This window comes from Perca flavescens, chromosome 1 (genome assembly GCF_004354835.1).
Source record: "Perca flavescens isolate YP-PL-M2 chromosome 1, PFLA_1.0, whole genome shotgun sequence".
NCBI classification, from domain to species: domain Eukaryota; kingdom Metazoa; phylum Chordata; class Actinopteri; order Perciformes; family Percidae; genus Perca; species Perca flavescens.
The window spans coordinates 39,791,414-39,808,828 of record NC_041331.1 but is presented as its reverse complement, the minus strand read 5'-3'; the positions used below and the strand labels follow the sequence as shown (position 1 = coordinate 39,808,828).

At 43.7% G+C, this 17,415-nt stretch overlaps 1 protein-coding gene across 1 annotated transcript; it reads right to left on the bottom strand.

Moving 5' to 3' along the window:
* Positions 1 to 1,648: 1,648 nt before the first annotated feature.
* On the bottom strand, positions 1,649 to 16,332 carry LOC114561298 (junctophilin-3). Its single transcript, XM_075447437.1, is given in 6 exon segments — positions 1,649 to 1,991; positions 2,771 to 4,020; positions 5,666 to 5,790; positions 7,818 to 8,598; positions 14,879 to 15,211; positions 15,214 to 16,332. Coding segments are annotated over 6 exon segments (2,616 nt in total). The 5' UTR covers positions 15,260 to 16,332; the 3' UTR covers positions 1,649 to 1,910.
* Positions 16,333 to 17,415: the final 1,083 nt, after the last annotated feature.

The following is a 17,415-nucleotide window of genomic DNA, read 5'->3' as shown; positions in this document are numbered from 1 at the left end:
TTGGTGCTTTTTTCAATTGGAAAAACAACACATTTTCTCGAGGGAGGACCCCTAAACCACCAAATATGTTCATTAGCTGCAAAGATAAATCGATTAGTTATCAACTATTAAATTAATTGCAAACCTTTTTGAAAATCGAATAATCGGTTTCTCTGATTCCAGCTTCTTAAATGTGAATATTTTCTACTTTCTTCTCTTCTCTGTGACAGTAAACTGAATATCTTTAAGTTGTGGACAAAACAAGACATTTGACATCCTCAGTGCAAATTTGGGTTTTGCTTGTTTTATGCTGGGGTGTGTGTGTGTGTGTGTGTGTGTCTGTGTCTGTGTCTGTGTGTCTGTGTGTGTGTGTGGTCTTGTTTAACTATATTCGTGGGGTGCAAAAACCGGGAATCCAGTATACTTGTGGGGTCCCGACAGCTTTGTGGGGCCTAAATGCTCGACCCCACAAGGTTAAAGGGCTGTTTGAGGGTTAAGACTTGGTTTTAGGATTAGGGATAGAATTAGGTTATGGTTAGGGTAAGGCGCTAGGGAATGCATTATGTCAATGACGGGTCCCCACAAAGATAGTGCCACAAACCTGTGTGTGTGTGTGTGTGTGTGTGTGTGTGTGTGTGTGTGTGTGTGTTGGATGGGAAGGGGAAGAGGAGGGGGTTAGGGGGAGGGGGGGTGTCACCTTTCTTAATGTTGAAGGTTTTTCGTCTCCCTTTAACATGGATGTTTTATTATCTCTGGTCGGGTTTTTTTTTTTAAATAAATTTGAGACGGAAAATGAATAAATACGAGGCACTCAGCATTCTCTCTGTCTTGCAAATTGCAAAAAAGTAACAAACTTGAATAATAATGACACATACACATATATAGTAGAATTAGTGGTTATAACTTAACAGTCTCAAGGCTGTACAAAGGGGCAAGGCCGAACCCTCCCCAGTATGTCAGCAGTTAGATGTGTATGTGTTGGGGTTTTTTTTGCGTGCGAATGTGTTTCACTTAATAAATTCAGGAAGTTCCTCGAGGCTTTTTCGACTCACGGGACTTGTAGTGTGTTGTTGGTCGCTGATGAATCTGATTCGGTCAGATTCTGTGATTTCGACTGGACACGTGAGCTGGCGTGGCGGCTGATTTTTTTTTTTCTCCAAAGAAAATCTCTGGAAGTGACTACCAGGGGATGGAGAGCGTACAAATGGGGACAGGACAGTGATGTTAAAGGGATATAAAATGCACTTTTTAAAACCCCCACACAGCCTCATGCAATGGTTGCGTGTGTAGTTCGTAGTGGAAAAAAAAGAAAAGAATAATGACGGAGCCCTTTAAAATGGATCTACTGTTGCAGCATAGTTCTGTATGTAGCGCATAGTGCGAATAGGTGGGTTATAGAGATTTGTGGATGGCGGGGCAACAGGGGGGAAAGGGTTAAAAGGCAAAAAGGGTAATTGTCTGTGGGGTTTTAGGACGGAGTGTGTGTCATGATCTTGGTTTGCATGTTTCTCACGATAACCAGGAAACAACGGTTGCTATATTCTTAAGTGATGGAAAAATGGGCAAAACTGCCTGTGCCATCCCCAGTCCATTGCACTTTAACCGATGGACACCCATGCACGTGTGTCCCGATACACCACGCTAGTTTAAAGCTGCACTCTTTTTTTTTTTTTTTTTTTAACTTTCTTACTTTCTTTTCTATGGTTTGCAAGCTCAAAATAAGCATTTGAAAAGGAAACAGTGCTTTCAGAGAAAACTGAATCGGGCTTCAACAGAGGTGAAAAGACCAGAAGCAACAATAGAAAGGCTCTGCTGTGTCCGTCACTCGAGCTGCGGGCTCCAGTCGAGTTGGCAGAAAGTCCGTCTCAGTACGTAATAATATAATATACCGTAGTTATCAATAAGTCTTAGTAGATCATACCTGTATAAGCTTAAATAAAGAAGTGAATGAAAAGAATGGCTACTCCAATATTGAGTAAAATGACCATAACCACCAGGATAGAGCTGGAGCCCTAAAAGACAGAAGAAAAGAAGAAATTAGTTAATGCACAAATTCTCCAATTCAAACTCAACAGAAGGCTGGGAAAAATAAAACAGACAAAGACTCCACCGTTGCAAATTGATTAAAACCATATTAAAAGAAATGGAAGTTAAAAAAAGTGTTAATTATTGGTTGTAATAATCCTTTCTTATTATCAGCATGCAAACACAGAGACGTAAAGATAATTCCTTTGATGATTATTGATGATTCAATTGTTATAATTATCTAGAGCTGCAACGATTAATCGATTAGTTCTCAACTATTAAATTAATCGCCACTACTTTATGAAAATTAATACATTTTGAAAAATTCTCTGACGTCAGCTTGTTAAATCTGAATATGTTCTAGTTTCTTCTCTCCTCTGTGACAGTCAACAGAATATCTTTGAGTTGTGGACAAAAACAGACATTTGAGAACGTCAACTTGGGCTTTTGGGTAACACTGATCCACATTTTTCACAATTTTCTGACATTTTAACAAACAAGTAATTGATTAATCGGGAAAATAATCGATGGATTAACCGACTATGAAAACAACTAGAATATAGAATATAAGTTGTGGAAGTATCCAACTTTTGGCATCAAGGCGAATTTGCGTATTTCCAAGTACTCCTTTAATGATTATTTATGATTCAATTGTTATATTTAACCTTCCGCAATTAAAGGGATTGTGTAAAATGTGGATCCGTACTAAACAATCAGACAGACAGACAGACAGACAGACAGACAGACAGTAAGTGTGATGTCTCACTGAGTTTGATTTGAGAATGAGATGCTCTCCTTCCTGCTCCAGAGTGATGGGCTGAGACTTGAGGGGTGGGGAGAGGGTGAGGTCCCTGTGCAGCGGCCACTCCTCCAGCTCTGCCCCCACATTCAGGTTGTCCAGCATCTGTACGGAGTCCATGGATCCCTCTCTGACCGGCTGAAGGCTTCGGGATCGCAGCCGGTTGTTTTTGGGGGCCGGGGACTCCGGGCCCAGCCCCCGAGACGTCTGAGAGTCCGGACACTGAAGCCTCATATCAACCGTATAGTCATTCATCCTCTCCTCGTCCTGCTCCGTGAGGCGCGAGTGGGCAGGGCTCCACCTAAGGGTGCTCTCAGCTGTCCAGCCCCCACCGGTGACGGCGTCTAGCCTTTGGTCGATTACAGCATGCTCGTTTAGCTTGTGGTTGGAGGGGTTGTGCTGCTTTGGATGGTGGTTGGAGTAGACATGCTCTCGAGGGTTGTAACTAGAAGAGACGTGGTCCTTTGAATTGTGATTGGAGGGGATATAATCTTGGGACTTGTGATTGGAAGAAGCATGCTCAGAAGTCTTGTGATTGGACATGTTATGTTCCAAGGCCTTGTGATTGGATAAAATGTGCACCTGCGGCTTGTAGTTGGAAGAGGCGTGCTCGCAGGCCTTGTGATTGGTGGAAGAATGATCCCATGTCTTGTGATTGGAGGATGAGTACTCCCTTGACTTGTGATTGGAAGAGGCTTGCTTGGAGGGCTTTTGGTTGGACGAGGAGTGCTCCCACGCTCTGTAGGAGGAGGAGTGCTCCCGGGACTTGTGATTGGACGAGGATTTCTCCCGCGTTTTGTGGTTGGACAAAGGGGCTTGCTCGTGGCCGTTCACTTGGCCCTCCGTCTCCTCCAGAAGGGAGGGTGTGGTGGAGCGGCTGCTGCCTCCGCGGTCCGGATACATGTCATCAGTCCAATTGTTAGCCCCTCCCCTCGGCAGATCCATGCCCCACCCCTCCACCAGCACCTGGATCTCGGCCCCGCCTTGATCGTCGACGGCGCTCTGGCGCATGAAGCAAGCATTTCTGGGGCGATGGCCGTGTTTGGGCGGGCTGTGGGGGGTCGAGGTGGGAACGCTCAGCACGGGGCTGAGATCAGGTGTTATCACAGGCGGCGTGGTGTCCGGCGTGCACAGCTCCGGACTGTCTGTTCCTGTCGAGATCACCTCGTGGTCTTTGTCCTTGGCGTCCTGGTGCTTGGGCCTCTGACATTCGAGCCCTGCAAAAACAGTTGGAGAATAACACCAGTGAAGTGATTTGGCACCAATCCACAGCGAGTCCATCAGACCTACTGTGTGTGTGTGTGTGTGTGTGTGTGTGTGTGTGTGTGTGTGTGTGTGTGTGTGTGTGTGTGTCAGTGTTATTAGCATGCAGGGTAACAAAAGGAGAGAAAAGCTGCATACAAACTGGACCTTGTGCTGGCAGTCACTGTTGGCTGAGAGAGGATTAACTGAGTGAATACACTCGATTTAGTTTGAATTCTCAGAGGTTTTAATGCTCTGTATCTGGATCAGAATATGTACGTAAATACTTTAATCCACATGTCTGCTATATTTTTAAATAAATCTTTAAAGGTTCAGGTACTTATACATGTTTTAATGTAGATTTTAAATGAAGATAATGAAGGTGACTCCATTTCCCCAATTTTCTGCCTTTTTTATTTAGTCACGACTTATGACTAATTGTTACATCCCTCTGGGGGGGGGGAGAAGCAACATAAAAGTGGGCAGAGCTTTGGCAATAACACTTAAAGGGAATTAAAAAAGCCAAAAGAAAAAGTAACACTCTATATTTTGAGAATCATATTCCTAAATGTAAGTGAAACTAAAAGCATTGTAATTGCATAAAGCATAAATTACATTTGTATAGGAAAGAGTTTTACTATTATTTACTTCTTCATTTTCATATATATATATATATATATATATATATATATATATATATATATATATATATATATATATATATATACACACACACACATATATATATATATATATATATATATATATATATACACACATATATATACACACACATATATATATATATATATATATATATATATATATATATATATATATATATATATACACACACATATATACACACACATATATATATATATATATATATATATATGTTAGCTAAACTGTAAAACAAACTACAGTGGTGGATACATTTAAACCTGCACTAATCAATATTTTTATGTTAACAATGAATCAAATGTTGTTTGTTTTGTAAAGTACAAAAATGTAACTTGTTTACTTGTAAAACGGTCACAGTTTGGTTATGTTTAGGCACAAAAACGACTTACTCATGTTTAGAAAAAGGTTGGTTTGGGTTTAAATCAGACGTTACTTCACTTCCGGTTACACACGTGACGCGAGAATGTGACGTGGCTCTGTTTGTGCTCTAAAAGTTAAAGAAAAAACGCTACCAACGCTACCAATGCCACGGCCGAGAGACATGCGTCGCAGCGACGTGTAGATACATTTTTCGAGAGGTGCTTTTACACTTCGTCCCCTTACTTCTTGCTTTGCTCCCGTCATAATTACTACGGCCTCTAGATGGCGAAAACATTATAAAACTAAATATGAGCTGCAATTGCAACAACTTATGTGGCCATTTTTCAGGAGAGAACAGTCTCTAAATAATGTCCATTAAATAGAAACGAATCTGCCTGCTTACACGGTAATAAGACAGTGTTTACAATAAAACAAAGACACCGTTAAATGTTAATCTAATTCTGCATTGTAAACATACAAATTAACTAACGGAGATATATCAGAGCAGCACGTGTGAAAGCTGTGAATTTACTGCACCTAAAATTGGACACACTTCTGTGTTTGTTGTCCACTCACCGTTGCCGTAGATGTGAAAGGAGGGAGAGAGCTCTTTGGCAGCGATCCGGGCCAGTCGACACTCCTCCATGGCCTTCTGCGCCACGCCTTCAGCTGCCTCCGCCTTCCCACGAGCGTGGCTCATCCTGAACAATTTTTCAATTCAATTTTATTTTATTTATAGTATCAAATCATAACAAGAGTTATCTCGAGACACTTTACAGATAGAATAGGTCTAGACCACACTCTATAATTTACAAAGCCCCAACAATTCCGGTGTTCCGAGGTTCGGAGGTGTTTAGGGCCCAGCTCAATAACTTCAAAAATTGTAGGCCATCCATGATTTTATATCTTTAACGCATACTTGAAGTTTAGCTAACTGACTGGTTTCGTCTGGCTTGATTGATAAGTATAATTGAGTGTCATCCGCATAAAAGTGAAAGTTAATTGAGTGTTTCCTAATAATATTGCCTAGAGGAAGCATATATAAGGAGAATAGAATAGGTCCAAGCACTGAGCCTTGTGGAACGCCATGGCTAACTTTAGCGTACCTGGAGGATTTATTGTTAACATTAACAAATTAAGATCGGTCAGAGAAATAGGACTTAAACCAGCTTAGTGCGATTCCTTTAATGCCAACTAAATGTTCCAGTCTCTGTAACAGGATGGTATGGTCAATAGTGTCAAAATGTGGGAAACACTGGAGTCACACAGGATAAACAACAAGTCCTAACCTCTAATACACATGTGTCAAACTTAATGACCGCGGGCCAAAACCGGTGCCTCGCTACTTTTGATCTGGCCCTAATATCAATTTTATCAACCAAAAAGACAGGAAACTGTTTTTCAAACTGCAATTACGTAAAAACTCAAAGCAGAATTTGGCAGATTTGCTGTATTCAGGATGTGAAACAGGTTGTCGGATAGCCTGATTTTAAAAAATGTATTCATTGTTGTGCTTGATTTGCTAAATTCTATGATGGCTAAGGAACTTTTTTACTGACTTTTGTAAGGCTTTATGCAGAGCAAATTGTATGTGAGAAGAGTATATGAGACATGCAACAATACAATGAAAAAGACTTTACTTTTACGATTAAATAAAAGCATGTCAATAAACTCTACATGGCTGGCACTTGATGTGACTCTCATTTTCAATGTGGCCCTTAGTGAAGTTGAGTTTGACAATCCTGCTCTAATACGACCTACAGGAGAATATATATATATAATATATTATTATATATTATTATATATATATATATATATATATATATATATATATATATATATAAAATAAATGTATATAAATAAATGTAACTGATTGTGTTTAATGGGCTTATGCATCGAAATCGTACCGTGGCAGACTTTGTGATATCAGTAAATACTCTATCGTTGTCCTAAGAATCAATATAATATTGTATCATTATAAAACCTGTGATTTACACCCCTAGACAGGGAACATTTTACTGCGCAATCAATACTTTTACTTTAAGTAGCCTTCATTAAGTAGCCTACATTTAGCTGATAATACTTAACTTTTAGTTAAGTTTTTTGCAGGACTTTTACTTGTAGTAAAAGTATTTTTCACAGTGTGCGTTAATACTTTTCCTGAAGTAAAGGATCTGAATACTTCTTCTACCGCTGCTAAAAAGTAAAAGCTATAGTGCGTAGTTTCTGTCGCCCCCATGAGGAATTCTAAGTAATGACAACAACACTGTCGTGAGTCCACATGATACAAGCCACCCCTCCTCCTCCATGCAGTTGCTAGTAGCCAAGGAGGACACGGAGGATTAACAAAACATGATGGACTCTTCAGAAGAGTTATTTACTACCAGAGTTTCTGCGCGGGAAAGTCACCGGACGCCACAATCTTCTGAACATAGTCATACTAAGAGATCCAGAGAGAGAGTTGTGTGGAGCTGATAGTCTTAATTAGCTTTGAGGCAACTCATTTGGCAACGGCTTGAATGTAACGGACGTTCATTCGATATCAAACAGTTACGCACTAAAGCTTTTAGTACATTTAGCTGATAATACTTCAAACTTTTACTCAAGTAAAGTTTTTTGCAGGACTTTTACTTGTAGTGGAGTATTTTTCACAGTGTGTATTAGTACTTGTCCTGAAGTAAAGGATCTGAATACTTCTTCCAGCGTGGTTGAAAAGTGAACCTGTTACCTTGACATGGCGATCTCTGCTTTCTGCTTGGAGATGTCTGCAGCCTTCTCCGCAGCTTCCACAGCTCGATCCACCTTCTCTCTGATCTTACTGGCCCTCAGTGGGATCAGGTTCTTGCGTTTTCCGCTCACCAAGGTATTCTGCTTGTACTTCCCCTCCTCCTTGGTGCCGTCAGGGAAGGTGGTGCATCCATACCCGTGCCTCTTGTTCCCCACCCATTCCCCTTCATAATGCAAACCGTCCGAGCGCCGGCTTACACCCCAGCCGGCCCTCTGGTCACTCCGCCACTCGCCAGCGTACATTTCAGTGACGGTGGCGTCCACAGGGGCGCCCTGTTCACTCTCGCTGGCGTTGGAGTGGATGTCAGAGGCAGCAGAGCTGACGGTGCTCATGCCGGCCTCGCTGCAGAAGGAGCTCTGCTTGCTGAGCTGACTGGCCAGCGAGCTTTTGGACTCGGAGCGCCGCAGCTTCAGGCCGCTCAGGATGGACTGCCGGAAGCGACCTTTCCTCTTCCTCTGGCGCTCAGCTTCACTGGGAGCCGTCAGAGCGAAGCCACCCCGCCCCACAGGGCTCCCAGCCAGCCCGGCCGCCACTCCATCAGTGGGCGTGGTGACAGAGCCGTCCTCCAGCACAGCCGGAGGGCCGTGGCTGTGCTCGGAGCGGAGGGAGTTTATGGATGTTCGCAGAGGGAAGAGGATGACCGCCGCCATGCCGTACGGTACACTCTGCCGCACGCCATAGCCATGACGCATCCCGGCCAGCCACTGGCCTTGGTAGGTTCCTGAGAGACAAACAGAGACACAGAGACTGTCAGAGTTATGTCCTTGTTTTATGAGACTGTCCTCCCCATGAAAAACAACCCAATGAGTCATTTGTCCAAGCAGAAATTACGACTCATATTTACATTTCTAATGGCGGTGCACTTTAGTGGCCACAGTAATTATGACAGGAGCAAAGCAGGAAGTAAGGTGACAAAGTAAAAGGGCTTATTCACACTTGGCCCAGTTAAACAGTTTAAGGTTTAGATATGAGGTTGTATTTTCCTGCCACCGCTAGGGGGCGTTAATTTATTAAACCCTGTCGTTTTAGAGGGTAGGAACACAACAACCTATGTCGCCATATGGTTTGGAGGACTTGTTGAACAGTTCTCTGAGATTGTTACTATGAGCGTTTTATTTCATCACATTTTTGAATGTTCCTGAAAGGATTTGCTATAAGTTGATTTTAACATTAGAATAACGAATTTGATTGGTGTCTCTTTTTTCAAATTAAACTCAGGCAAGATAATTGATTGTGACAAAACATGACTACAGTTTCTCAATGATAGATATTTCATGCTCTTCACTTCAGCATGAGGCCACCGTGAGAGGCATCTCCTGCTGATTTGTAATGCTTCACATGTGGTTAGATGGCAGTGACATTACTGATGTTTACATCTGTTCTGGTCTGTTGGTGGGAACTCACTCACCCACTCTCTTCCATCGCACTGCGAACCACAGACTATTTAGAACAGAGACGCCCCAACTCAGAGTTACTTCCTGTGTCTGTCACATGGGGCCACGCCCCTTAAGGGGGAGAGGCGGCAGGTCCGAGTGTATTGATTCCAATGGGACGTTCCCTACACTTTTAAATGAGGCGGCGCCCCTTTAGGAGACAGGAAGTGTTGACTGTTTAATACCAAAGGTGCAGCATGTAATCTTCAGTTATAGAGAATCTTTGTGCGAAATAACCAATACTACAGTGTCATCATTGTTTGTTTTATAGTGTGCTGTTATGGACACAAGATTCAGTTAAGTAGTAATCAACAATAATTAAGAGTTAAATCTTTGGGAAATAATTTAGTTTAAATGGCAATAGTTTTCTAAATTAGCATTTTTGTTCACATTAAAGGTGCTGTATGTAGGATTGCAAAGATCCAGGACTTAGCCAAATTGTTTTAACATCGACAACTTCTCAGTCCCTCCCCCCTTTCCGCTAAAGCCCAAAACGGTGTACTAAGCCCCTCCCCCCACAAGGGAGAATGAATGTGTGTGTATGAGCAGTGATTGACACGCAGTTAGACACCCTCCTGGCCCTGATTGGTGCATCTGAACAGGGAGCGGTGGATTTCTGCAAACCACACTACAGGCTGTAGGTGGGGCCAGAGGAGCTGGGTTTATTTTTAATGACCTGATTCATGTAATTCTACTGGAACATAGGGTCAGTTTCAGCAAATATGACAGAAAGTTAGTTTTATAAGTTTTACCTACTGCACATATAACTCTTCCATAATTTCCTGTTAGTTCAGAATAGTTAAACGGAGTACTTTTAACACTTTAATAACTGATACTGTGTTGTGTAGTGTGGGACTGGACCTATCCATGGTGCTGAAACTAAACCCTAAAAGATACATGGAGCTTTACATTTTGCCAGGCTATATATAATTAGTATGTTGTGTGGAATTGTGACACATCTGTTGTTAGGTGAATCCTGTGGATACTGACCAACTAAACTCAAGCCTCAAATTATATATTTTTTTGCAGGTAATTCTTTGTATTTTCCTGTTGCCTTTGCATCTTATTTACCTTTGCATCTTATTTTACTCCACAAACTAAAAACATTGATCAGCCTGTCGATCGGGAGCTGTCCGTGGTGCTGAAACTTCGGGGTTACTGGCGGACGCCGCTCTTTGCGACCGTGCATTCGCGCGGCACTCAGACGCCGCAAATCGTCAACAATGAAAAGGGAACTCCCCGCCGAGTTCAACGATAGTTCACACAAGACTCTACGTCATACGGTTCATTAGCTGTGAAAAGGGGCGTGGCAAAAGCGTAGGGGGCGGGTCAAACCATCAGCAATGAAGAAAGAAGTCTATGCTGGGTTCAATGATACCTCACACAAGGGTATACCTTAGTTCAAACTTTATGAAAGAGGGCGGGGCTTAAGCATAGGTTCGGGTCAAACCATGTCCAATTAAAAACGAAGTCTCTGCTGAGTTCAATGACACCTCACACAAGACTCTACCTTAAACGGTTCAAATGTTATGAAAGGGGGCGTGGCCTGAGTAAGTGGGCGGCTCAGTATCACACGTAGACCACACATTCTGAGTTTCATGCAAATCGGATGATGTTTGTCATATAAGGCAGATTTCATGTTGCCAGCGGGGGACGCTATGACCAAAAGTCAATTTTGGCCTGTAGGTGTCCTCAGGCCTGGACCCTTGTCAATTGTGAGAAATTTCGGGCAGATACAACAACGTACACTGAAGTTACAAAAACTTCTTTGTTCATCGCTAAACACTCAAAATGGCCGCCACGCCACGCCCACACCGTCTGACGAAAAGTTTTTCTTTTAATAACTTTTCATCGTTAAGGTGTTGGAATGGTACTTCCCGAAACCCTTAAAATACGTAAATTTTCACCAGACTTGATGCGACCACCAAATTTGGTGAGTTTTTGAATATGTTAAGCCCCTCAAAAAGCCAATTAATTTGACGGGAAAATAAAGGAGGAGGGAGAAACGGTGAATAGCGAGAGGTTTGATGCACGAGGTCTGGGGTATTCTGCCGTTGCAAATGTAGTGGTTAACAGTGCCTCTCCATGCATATACAGAGTAGCTTTAACAATTCTCTACTATAAACAAACTTCTTAACCCCCCTGACCACAGGGGACAGCAGAGAGAAATGAGAGAGTGACTGAGAGGGTGGAGGGGGGGAGGCAGGTGTGGTGTTTGAAAGAGCAGGGGAGGGGGTCAGGTTGTTGTAAATGGTGTCGTAGGCGCCGATTGATGTTTTCCTCCGAGGGTGCTCACAGGCGCACGTCGTTTAAAAAAAAAAAAGTAGTCAAAAGTTGTTTGCATTTCAGAACCTCAGGAAATGGACAGCCACCGACACGAGAACACGCGCCTATTAACTCGATAATAAAGCCGTAAAGTAGGCTTTCAACTCAGGACAGAGCCACTTCTCACAAATACAGATAGGATTGGAGATGAGAAGTTTAACTGACATGTGACCGCAATCAAGTTCGTGGGAAATTAAGAATCAATGCCACCAACATACCCAATCACACTTTGACAGACTCTCCACTTAGAACCAACTGCAATGTTTAATTGCACGGTATCAGGGTATATGAATGGTGTTGATCCTAACCCTTTGGATTGAAAAAGTGGGAGAAAAGAGTTAAATTTGTCCACTGTGAAGGTTGTAGAAACTTTGTCAGGTGGGTTAAGAAGTTTGTTTATTGTATATAACAGCAGGGGAGCACGCGAAAGCGAAAACCAAAACGTAACGGTAGGAGGTAAACATCAGTAAATATTGAGAAGTGTGAGCTGCAAGGTCTTTGATACATTCCCATTGTAAATATTCCATTAACATTGATTAACAGGGCAAAACACCTTTATGTTGATTATAGCGCCTCCTAATGGACGATCTTCGCCAAATTTGGTACGGAGCCTCACAGCGGCATGCCGAACGAGCATCACACATTTTGTGTTGATTACTGTGGCAGAGATATTGCAATTGCAAATTTCCCATTGAAACGCATTGAGAAAATTGGCGGGAAACAAATAAACTTTGCTTATAGCGCCCCCTAAAGGCCGATCTTCGCCAAATGTGGTACAGAGTATCGGCGTCAAATGTTGAACAAGGACCTCACGTTATTTGCTGATAACATTGAATTTGGCCGAGATATGATATATGTGTGTGGTAGCTAGCTAGGAAAATTTGTTTTGTTGTCAAATGCGCATACTTTGACGTAGCAAAATTCCTTCAATAACTTTCAGGTCCATCTGGAGATGCTATCTACCAGGTTTCGTGCAGATCGGTCGCACGGCCTATCGCGATATTGCGAAAAAACTTTTGCCCGGAAATGGGGTTGGCCTACATCAGGTAATTCAGCTTGATTAAAGGAACACGTGGATGTAAACATTTCTAATGTGCGATGTGTAATGTGGGAGTTAAAGACAAAAAAACATTACAGCGCCACCTAGTGGTCCACATGTGTAATTTTTGGTAGGTGTGGTCCATGGCTCATTATCCATCTACCCTGTAAATTTAAAGTTGTTGACATTAGTGTAAGTGGCATATCTAGACTTGGGTCACATTGGGTCCCATAGGCCACGCCCACTTCAACGCGTCAGTACCCCACTTTAGGGTTGGCCTCACAATTCGGCCTTGATGGTACCCATCAAATTTTGTTTAAATCGGATGAGCCGTTTATGAGATATAAACTTTTTGTACTTGTAGCGCCCCCTATTGACCAATTTTCGTAAAACGCATGGGGTACCTCCAGAGCGTCATTGCAAAGAATAATCTAAAGTTTGGGGTTGATAGCACCCCCACCATGTACGGTTTAGGCTGCAGTCGGAGTTTTATGCGGAGAAGAAGAAGAAGAAGAATAATAAAAATTAAAAAAAATAAAAAATAAACAAAATAGACAATTTTAAAATACAACATAAATACTACTCCAATTTACGCACTACTCTATCGAGCTTCTTGGAGAATTAAAGCACAAAAAGAACAAAAAACGAACTTCATGTGGCTTATGATATGTTTTTATTATCATTTTTAATAAGTGCTGTGTGTATGTGTATGTGTGTGTGTATGTGTGTGTGTGTGTGTGTGTGTGTGTGTGTGTGTGTGTGTGTAACAGCGTTTATTGGGTTGAGGAAAATGGGTCAGCTCGTGCGTGCTATATTCATCTGTCGGCGGTCTTCCACGTGATCGGAAGAGAGAAGCTGTCGCGTGACGCAGTCTTTTTTTTTTTATGTCTTCCTTGTGTCTCGTGTTAAAACAGCAGGTGTGTCAGTACGTGAGCATTAGTGCACCTCCCGGTAAAAACAACCTCCACCTTCAATGCAGCACCGACACACACACACAAACACACAAACACACACCATGTGTTCCTTCCACCTGCATCACTCATTGACCTGGCTTCCATCATCCGGGTCCCGCGCAGCATCGGTTATCAAACGGCCTAGATTTACACGCGAGACTGATGGAGGCCGAGAGCCAATCAGAGAGGCAGAAGCGCAGGCAAGTTCTGGTCTCTAGTGACACGCTGACCCGCTGTCTGCGCGTTACCATGGCGACAGAGGGTGTGATGCAGAGGGGAGAGGGGTGAAGGTATGTTTTTATGAATCGCCCTAAACACAAGAAGTGGCGAGAACCTCAACATGGTTTAATGTATAATATTAGAAACACACAGCCTGATTTCTAATGATATTAGCAATAATAATAATCAGAGGTCAGTCGGGCAGAGGCAGCAGACCCCCTTATGTATTCTTGTGGACGACATGGACAGATTATATGATTATATGCTCCTGGTCACCGCGACATGTCAGATGGCCCCGACCCTGCTACACCAGAGCAACACGCCCAGACTCAAAGAGACGTGGCTTCGTTGTTAATCAGTAGTCACTTTTTGTCTCTTTGTGGCCCTTTTGCATCTCTTTTAAGTCGTTTTACATCTCTTGGTAGTCGTTTGTGTCTCTTTGTGGTCACTTTTAGTCTCTCTGTCGTCATTTTGTGTCTCTTTGTGGTTGTTTTGTGTCTCTTTCAGTTTAGCTCTGCAGGGGCAGTCAAACTCTCAGGTGCTTTTGGGTGAAACACTGCAGATGAACTTTATGTACTTTATATAATCCTGAATATTTAATTCATGCTGGAGATAAGTAGAGGCTGTCTGACTCCTGTCTAACGCTTCCTGCCACGGCAGATCCACGCCGTCACTCTTCTGCACAGATACTAAATACTACAGCACACTGTATAAAATGTGTGCCCCCTGAACCCTCGGGCCCCCAGGCCTGGGCCCGGTAGGCCTGCTCAGTAATCCATCCATGCATGTGGATGTGACCTACATGTTATTTATGTAGTCGACATCGGAGATGTGTTACAGTGGGTTTTAGCAGCAGGCTAAGTAAGCCAGTCGCTCCACTTTCAGCCTGAAAATCCATCTGTGGAACAGGAGTAGTGATGTTTTCTTCGGAGAAGTCCAACGGGACTAAATCTGATCTCTAAACTGGAGTTTGTGAGAAGATACGGGGAGGACAAATTGGCTCTGACAGAAAATGAGTTTTAGAAGCCTTACCTCCATCGGAGTAGGTTTCAGTGCCGTATCCATCCTGCAGCCCGTTGCTCCACGTCCCCTCGTACCGGGCCCCGCTCGCCGTGCTCTCCAGCTGCCCGTAGCGACCTTTGAACCCCTGCGTCCACTCCCCTCTGTACTCCCAGCGGCCCTTGCTCTCCACCCCAATGCCATGCCGCTTCCCCTGTGCCCAGGTGCCCTGGTAGTTGTTCCCGCTGGGCCACGTGTACACGCCCAGGACCTCGAAGCCGTGGCTCCAGGCGCCCGCATACTCGCCCTGACCCTGGGGCCCCGTGCAGACCCCTCGTCCATGGGCCTTACCCTGCTCCCACCCCCGCAGTACGACCCCCCGTCATCAAAGTCAAACCTGCCTCCAGTGGACATGCATGAAACAGGTTTAGGCAAATCCTTAGAATGTCAAGAAAAAGAAAAAAACAAAGGCCTGGTTCACTCAGGAGGAGCCAAAAAGGGAGGAGGCCTCGTTTGAATCCGGTAGCATGGAGGTGCAGGGCCTCGACTCTCCCTCTCCTGTTAGTTCAGGACCTAAAACACCAGCTCCTCATTTTGAAAGCAACAGGACGCGGCCCGGAGAGCATCGCCTTCCGATGGAGAAGCAGTCCAAGCCTCAGCGACGGGTCTGGAGTGACGAACGCAGCAGCTGCTGTGCATGCTGCTTCCCATGGGCATGCAGGCTCATAGTGCTTCTCATCCTCCGCCTCCTCCACTTCCTCCTCCACCTTCCTGCTCCGAGCAGCCTCGCAGCCGGCCTGTCGCCTCAGCCGGTGCAGCGGGGCGCTCCAGACAAGCGAGGCCTAGGCTTTTTTCCAGCAGTCCCAGAGGCCCACAGAGCGGCGATGGCAGCGGCAGCAGCGACCGAGCTCGGCTCAATCAGACATTACAGCATCAACACATCCCTGCCGCACCAGCACACAGAGAGGGAGACAGGACGGGGATGCTGCTGCACTGGTACGCCATGAAAAAAAAAGAAAATAAGTTGGAGCTCTATAGCATGGCCTGGAAACAAGGCTCAGAGACACACATCCATAACCACACAGCCTCAGCCTGGCACACACACCTCGGCAGACATAACGGAGAGGGAATATCTCCCCTCTGCTCCGCTGTGATCTGAGCCTGTCCTTGGAGATGAGGATGCGAAGGAGAAAAAAGAATAAATTATTCCTCTCCCTTTCCCTTTGTCCTCTCCGTTTTCAGCGCTCGCCTAAATCCTGGATTCTTGTTGTATCCCAATTCCACCAAGTCATCTGTCCTCTCTTGTTTTTTTGGCCTCTCTCTCTCTCTCGCTCCCTCTCTCTCTCTAAAATCTGCTCATTACAGGACTGTTCCACCCCAGCCAATACCCCTCCCCCACATACACTCTCACACACACTCCTTCCCTCGGCTCTTAAAGAGATAGAGATGGAGGGATGGTGCGAAAAGCTGCATGTGCGGAGAGCTGGCTCTCCTCTTTCCCTTTGGGGATACAGCCTGCTTCTCCTAATTATCCAGCCCCGTTTTACTCTCTCTTCTTCCTCCCAGACTGAGATCTGGTCAGTCAGCAGTCTGTTTTCCTGATAACCGGAGGTTTGTTAGCTCATTGATTGATATTTCTTTCACTGTCGTCTCGTAGGCAAACCAACAGACCGTAGCTGTCACTTGAGTAAGCTTTATTACACCCAGACTTTTGCACGCACAAATTGTTGTGAATATCGTTGAAGTCAGGTAAAAACCGTGTATGTTTTTCAGGAAGTGAAAACTAGCTGTAAACCCCACTAACAGACATGAAGGGTGACCAATAGCATTGATTAATGAAAGAAAATTGAAAGGACAAAATATGGAGACGATATGTTACACTATATTCTGTAAAAACTCTGAAAAAAAGTCCTGTTTTAACCCTTCTGTTGTCCTTGGGTCGAATTTGACCCATTTTGGTGTTTTCTTTAACCAAATTGTCAAAAACAAATCAATAAAATAAAGGATCAGTTACTACTTTCATTGAATTTGGGTGTTTGATTGACAAAAATGTCGGAAAAAGCTTAAAAAACGTTGTGGGAAACACACAAAAAGAAAAGTCAAAAAGCCCAATCAAAAAAAACATCGGGAAAAAGCGACAAAAGTGTCGAAAAAGACGACCATAAAGTTTTAATTTAAAATTTTGACCCAGAAAAACAAAACGTTGCATGGTCGATGGAGAGACGACACATATCATAAATGAAGATGTAGCTGCGTGAACCTACCTCGAACCAATCCTCCTTTCCTCCGCCAGCGGCTCTCTAATCTATCTTCTCTCTCGTCATCAGAAATGTACAGTATATATCCGTGTGTGTCTCATTAAACCTTCAGAACATTGTGAACTGAACTCTGCTTCGTGTCGCGCAGATGCCGAGCCAGTAGATGACCCCATCTAGGGATGTAACGGTGCGTCCTGAATCGGTTAAACATCGACGTAGATGTGATAAAAAGTTGACAACTGGTTGGGATAAAAAATGGATGAATGATGAATCAATTTAAATGTCCTAGATGGCAATCTACTTTTGATTTCA